Genomic DNA, 7,287 nt, shown 5'->3' with positions numbered 1-7,287 from the left:
ATCCCATTTTCAAGTGTGGGACCCAATCTTTGAATCTCACTTCCCAATCCATCATGTTTTTCTGCATCTCTCTAACCCACATTGATTCTGCTTCTGCAACACCTTTGACAGTGGGTTCTTTCCAAAATACCCTTGAAGGATTTGCACTTGAACACAGCCATTATCCTACATGGAACTCTCAGTATTCTATAATAACCAATAATTTATCAACATCAATTACTCCCAAATCAATAAAGTACTTGTTCACTTTAGCAACAGTCATGGTAATACTGATTCAATCTGTTATTACATATTCACATAATTGTCTAATAGGCCATTCTGAAATTGGTAAAGTCATAAATTTAAGTCCTTTTTGCCAGGCAGAGTATTTCCCAATCTTCTTCTGGATGACATGGTTTGGAAGTTAAGTCTGCAACATTCTGAACTGTATCAACCCACCACCATTCGCTTGAATCTGTTTTGACTCTTTATCTCTGCTATACGTACTGCAACAAAAGTGTTAAAACCCGTGAGACTCCTTTTTGAATTTGTGATCTTACAATTGATGAATCAACAATGTGATACACTGATTCAAACTCCCATTTAAACTCCTTCATTATAGACTCTCTCAACCTAGCTGCCATAAGAGCACCACAAAGCTCCGAGCGAGGAATAGACAACTGTTTTACCGGTGCAATCTTATTTTTGGCCACAATCAGATTTGCATCAAACTTATCTTTACCAATCTGCCACCTTACATATGCACATGCCCCATATGCCTGCGTGCTACCATCAGAAAATATGATTAGGATGAGCTTACCAAAGGCATTAGATGGTTTCAAGGGTCTTCTGAAAGTCAAGTCTTCTAATGCATACAACTCTTTAAAGAACCTTTTCCATTCATTCACCACAGAAGCATCAAGTGGATCATCCCATTTTATTCCTCTATCATTTGAATTACCTTTGGTAATCATAGACCTCATCAAAACTTTAGCTTTCAGTACAACTGGTACAGTAAACCCCAGTGGATCATAGAGTGAAGCAATCTGACTCAATATCATTCTGCGTGTTAAAACCTCTGGAAATTTGGCTTCAATCTCACAGCACTCTAAATTTGGACCACTCCTTATCTTTCTCACTCTTGGTGAGAAATTAACCTTTACTGTGAAGGAAAAATTGTCCTCCTTAGGGTTCCATTTCAGACCTAAAATCTTCTCACAATCAGAGTCTATCACATTGACATTACAATTTTCATAATGCCCACTGACTATCCAGTGCTTCACCCGAAAACTTCCCAGAGTAAGTATCTCTGCATTCTGTATCAAATTGAAGGCTTTCTCAACACAGTCAGTAGAATACAGTATATCATCCACATAAGCATTATTGATAATCATGTCTTGCACTTCTGGAACCTCCCCACCAAACCTTTCTACCGTGTGTCTCAAAGCCAATGTAGCTATAGTACCACTAGGCCCATCTCCAAAAGTGACTGTGGTGAGTACGTAATGATCAGGTGGTCTATTGCTATCCAAGTCCCTCCTCACAAATCTATGAGTGTGTTCATCTAGTGTGCTAAGTCTGACAGTATGATACATCTTCGATATGTCACCTGCTATGGCTACCGTATCTTGTCTAAATCTAAATAACACTCCAAGCAAATTATTCAAAATGTCGGGCCCCTTAGCCCAAAAGTCATTCAGCTTCTGGCCCATATAAGATGCAGAGGAGTTGAAAACGATGCGCAGGGGGGTTGAACTAGATTCTGGCTTCAACGCCTCATGATGGGGAACATAATGAACTGGACCCTCGTAGTCTCTAACCTCTTCCTTACTTAGTTTCCTCGCTACTCCCCTACTAACCATATCTTCAATTTCACTTTGATATTTATTTGCATATTCGATGCAGAGTTTCTTTAATCTGATCTCTGTTGTTCTTAATCTGGCATTTGCTACTTTGAGGTTATTTTTCTGATTTTTTGGTCCTTTATCCATGGATAACCAGCTATCCAGCATTTCTGCTCTTCATTGTACACCAATCCTTCCTCAATTAACGCTAGTTCCTTTTCTTCTCAAACTTATGCAGTTAGGTCCAGGACAACCTCTACACATACACTTGATACATTGTGGCTCACACTTTATTCCAATTTCCTCTATGGCAAAAAATTTATCCAACGTACTCTTTAGATTATCAGCAGACTCAATGCTGATTTCATTCAGACTTGCAAAGCTTGACAGTTTATGCGTTCTTACGAGTAAATGGTTGTTAGCGTTGACTTGACCTGTATTTACATCATATCTACCGGATACTGAGCCCAAACTGATTTTCTCTAACAACTGTAGACTCTTATTTGTTTGAACAACTCTTGGTAACAATTCACTATAATTGGCACCAATGAGCATATCAATTTCACCATGTGGGCGATTTACCTCGGATCTTGATATTCCCACAAAAAGTTCAGGCATTTTTGATAGATCAACCTTCTTGATTCTGGCTGATATCTCATTGATACCAACAGCATCCACATTCCAAACCCTACCAGTTTTGTCAGTTAAAGGCACACAATATTCTTTACTAGATTGATGTTCAATGGTATTACCTACTTTAATCATAGAAAGATTGACATTCTTCCCTTTCAATCCCAGTTTCTTTGCCATGCTATGAGTTATCAACGAAATATCAGATCCTGAATCCCATAATACAGTAACAGGTTGGTTTCTGCTATTTAATGCACTGATATTCAACAAAGTTGTAAATGTCTTCTCTGATACTACATTATGAAGAGTACCTTCCATCTTATCAGGGTGCAAAAGTGGATGATGATTACGATTACACAACCCTTGTCCTACCCTTATAATATGGCTCCAACAACAAGTAAATACCCAGCGTCCACCAACAACCAGCTGCAACTGATCGGTATACATCGAAAACACCCGTCAAGTCAGCTGACTCCAAACAAATTACGCTTGAGATGCGCAATAGAAGAAAACATTTGGTGTGACTTACATTATCCATTATTACAAAATAGTTACATATATACAGATAATACAAATACCTATCATGCTAATGATACAAATAATAATAACTATAATAAAGATAATGATGATGTTTGTAGAGGTACTGTCAATGAGTCGTTGGCTAATGCAGATGTGAATATATTCCAAGGTAATTTAATGGGTCCCTGATCGCATTAGCATTCCAGGTGTAATATAAACATTTATGTGGCAAAACCTCCTAATATCTAGTTAATTCATTAAAAAGAATATTTGTTAATAGTAATAATAATAATAATAATAATAATAATAACAATAATAATAATAATAATAATAATAATAACAATAATAATAATAATAATAATAATGATAATAATAATAATATCTAGAACACCGTAAAATTATCCAAAGAAAATTTTGATAAAGCAAAACTCCACACAGCCATTGCCTATTAGAAGCCGAACTGTAAAAAGGATCTTGAAGTCACTGATCTTGTGCATGTCACCGTAGGCCATCATAGTCTCTAAGTTCACCAAGTTTGGAAAATAAGGTAATATCGAATATATCCTGAAAAGTCCCAATTTAATTTTATCCCAAGCGATCTCAGAGAATAATCAAGCGATTGGAACCATACTCCACTCCGACCAGTATCCACCTCAAGGCTTTATTGTGGCAAAATTTAAACTTCCTAGCGTAAGCGGTTCTCGAGATAGTGTGGCTGGCTCACTTCTCTGTGTTCTGGATAATATTCGGAGATCCGGTTGACGGACTGCCATTATATTTAGCCAAATGAAGTGGACAGCTGGCTGATTAAGCTGAACGAGTTTGGAGGCTTCAGGCCAAAATAGCCTTTGAAATATCTGAATCTTAAAATACGTAATAATAATAATAATAATAATAATAATAAAAATAATAATAATAATAATAATCCATCCACCCATCCATCATCCAATCCTACATTGCCCCATGAGGAGCATAGGAGCCCGGGGCTAGGCAGTTGGTCCCGACATTTAAGATGAGAGTGACAAGCCTCACTCATCCCTCAGTGGCATTACATGAGCAATCAACTCCAACCATCCCTTGGATATAAACCTTCACCGGCTCAATCCGATTGGAGCGGAATGATTACCCATTAAACCACCAGGCGCCAAAATTTGGTTATATGGTTACCACCCAACGAAGTAAATGGTTTCCTGGTGCACAGGAAATCATTTGGCTTGTCACTCAGTGTAGAGTCACCCAAAGGCTGAAGGAAGTGGAAAGAATGAAGGAAAGAAAGACAGAAGAGGGAGTGTAAAGTCATCCGTAGGCAGAAGGACAAGGAAAGAATGAAGGAAAGAAAGACAGAAGAGAATGGAAGGAAAGAAGGATGGAGAGGAAAAGGCAGACACTCGAGGGCAGCTCTACATCGAGTGAGTGGATGGTGAGCGCCTCCACCTACGACAAAATAATAATAATAATAATAATAATAATAATAATAATAATAATAATGACAAAAAACAAAACTTCCCACAGGGATGTGAGAAGTTTTAGTAATAATAATAACAAGAATGGTAATCCGACCTCATTCTTAAGTGCCAAAATTTAGTATCAGCAAGTGATATCTAGTATAGGGTGTCGGAGAAAAATAATTAAGGAAATCCACAATATATAAGTGAAAAACATTTCTTAGATGATATATTCTGATTTATGTGATATGATTTCATTCGGGTGACAGATGTTCCTGCTTTCTACTGGGACACAGCCTCTCCATGAACCTCTTGGAAGGATGTTTATAAATTGTAAATCAACTTAGCAGACGGAGTTAAACTAGGTCTGAAAGAACGTGTTTGGAATGCTTGTAATAGGGGTATGGAAATGAAGATTTGCGGACTTAAGTCTCTCAGGAAAAGTAACAGAGGTTGATGGAGGGTAAAAAACAAAAGAATTCAGAGACATGAGGAAGTAAAGGAGTTCGAGAAAACAGACAGTAGTAGTTGAAGCTCTCAGAAAAATAGGAAGAATGCTTAAAACAAGAGGGCTGATAGGAAGTGAGACAATTAATGGGTTTGGAAAGGATATACTAGTACGGTACTTGAATAATTATGTAATAGTTCAGTATATTGATTAATGCAAATCCTCACTTGTTTTCTTCCCATAGACGGAGCACAGAACCTTCAATTCATCGATTAACTTCCTGGTGCTTCTCTAGATTGCAGTCACCCAAAGTTTTTAGTTAGAAATGGGTGGTCAAAGATCCACAGGCGTTTATGCTGCCCCGTCCAACAACTTCACATGCCGCATGAGCTTCCCTTGGCCTAAAATTGTCATCTTTCCATCTTCATTGCTTAATTGTAACAACAGATTAACGCCAGAATATGGTGTTCTTCACGAAGAAGTGCTATGGAAAGGATGTAGAGCTGTAGCATTTCTTTTTCTCCCACTGAGCAACATGGAATAAGCTACAAAAGAAAGAAAATCTAGGCCAACTTGAAGCAAAATCGGTATAGTTATTGAATTATTTCTGCTGTTGCCCCAGACTTATCTGAAAGTTAATCAGGCAGACCGCTAGCTAATGTTTCCCTTTTCTTAAAATCCACCATCTCCTTTCGTGGGGTACATAGGGAGCTGAGGGACATTTTGTATAACCGAGTCGAGGAGTTGCCTGGATCCATCAGTGCCACCTCATGAAAGCGTCCCTCTCCTAAGGATTTATAAAATTGTTTGGTAGTAGGTGCCTTCGTAGTGAAAATGATTAACCTCTTATATCCCTCTATGTATTTCTCATAATATTAATCATGACGGTTTTATTCACCTCTGAAGGGACTTGTTGTGGTAAAGGGATTATTTAGGGCTATATCGAACACCATTAGTCCGTGAATTATCTAAGCAGAATAAAATCGTCGGTAGATAGCAAGAGCAAAGCAGAAAATTACTGTCGCGAGCAAAAGAAAGTATCCAGGCCTTGCCCATGCCGGGGACAGGGACACAGCTCTAAACCCCCTCCCCTCCTCCACCTCTCTCTCCCTCCATCCCCAAGTACGACCACCTCCCTCAATCGAGAGGCAGCTCACTCCTTTGCTTTGTGGTTTGAAGCAACTCATAATGCTCAGGACGTATTGTAGAATCTACATTACGTAAGTACATATGAAGAAATCTGTGCACAGTAGCATTATAAATGATATGGTGCAAAAATGAATGAGCTTTATATTGACTTGAAATGTAAATAATTACACTATTTTCCTTATCGTTCAGGTTCGTCTGGAATTCTGTCTGCTTGAGAATAACCTTGTCTATTAGAAGTCATCTTCAGAAAGGTAAACAGAAACAACGATGGAAAAACAGACATACACTTTAGAGAGATTCGTCAGTATTGCCATTTTAATCTCATTATCACCAAACACATTTGGTAAGCCAAGGTGAAAATAAACCATTCCCACAAGGAAAAGGAAACATACAGCCACCTGCCATTTGACACTCAGGATGACTGCTATGTTATTCTTGCCAAAGGCAAATGATTACATCCTGCAGTGGCTCAATCGGTAGAGAGTTGGCCTGCAGTCCAAACGGACTCAGGTTCAAATCCCGCTGGGGCAGGGAACAGTTTAAGGATTTGAATTTCATAAATATCAGACTTTACTGATCTATCAGAAGACCCGCCGACATGTAAAAATACCGTCGCTAATACCAATACACCAGTCCTGTATGAGAGAGCCCTAGCATGTATTCAGTAAGGACGGTGGGGGTTAGCGCCAAAGTGGTGTCATGTAGAGGTGTGCGGTACATCTGAGGACTACTGGGCCTTGAGAGTAGGCTATGAAGCCTATGCCCAGCGCCGGTCACATAAAGAAAAAAAAAAAAAAACTTCGGAAAGATAAATCCTATTTCGTGAGACAGCCAGCCAGACAAACAGAGACAGACAGACTCTGAATTGTCGGTTCACTTTGACTTATTTTTTCTTGGTTCAACCAGATGAAATTATTCAGATTAAATGATAAAAGATCCTTCTCGTAGAGGCAGACATGAAAGGCAATACGAAAGACGGATAAAATGAAGGAAAAACAGTCCCCCGAATATCGACGCACACTGCTGTTTCACTCATGCTAAAGGCCGGTGATTTTATTCAGCTTAAGGGAGGATAAGCGTTTTTCGTAGAGGAAGACGTGGAAGACAGACAGGCATGCAGGATACACTGAAGAAATTGAGGTAGATAGCCTCCGAATTATCAGTTCACATTACCTGGAATTACCTGTTCATATTAACTGATGGAGCATTATTGTCATTGCCAGATGATGAAAGCGTATGTGAATATATGACTGTCATGCAGTGGAAGACGTAA

General features: G+C 38.8%; 1 protein-coding gene across 1 annotated transcript; it reads right to left on the bottom strand.

Moving 5' to 3' along the window:
• Positions 1-476: 476 nt before the first annotated feature.
• LOC145409326 (uncharacterized) lies at positions 477-1,841 on the bottom strand. The gene has a single exon (XM_080279797.1). It carries the CDS (start codon positions 1,839-1,841, stop codon positions 477-479), a length of 1,365 nt encoding a protein of 454 aa, XP_080135923.1.
• Between the last annotated feature and the right edge of the window lie 5,446 nt (positions 1,842-7,287).

The sequence above is a fragment of the Coenobita brevimanus genome, chromosome 80, assembly GCF_032717465.1.
Source record: "Coenobita brevimanus isolate Jiangsu-jjx chromosome 80, ASM3271746v2, whole genome shotgun sequence".
In the NCBI taxonomy this organism is placed as follows: domain Eukaryota; kingdom Metazoa; phylum Arthropoda; class Malacostraca; order Decapoda; family Coenobitidae; genus Coenobita; species Coenobita brevimanus.
The sequence above is the reverse complement of the archived record's forward strand: the minus strand, read 5'-3'. Positions and strand labels throughout refer to the sequence as shown.

What these genes read in the sequence shown, in the direction of transcription:
- LOC145409326 (XM_080279797.1), bottom strand. Translation starts at nt 1,841, where the DNA reads ATGGTTAGTAGGGGAGTAGCGAGGAAACTAAGTAAGGAAGAGGTTAGA.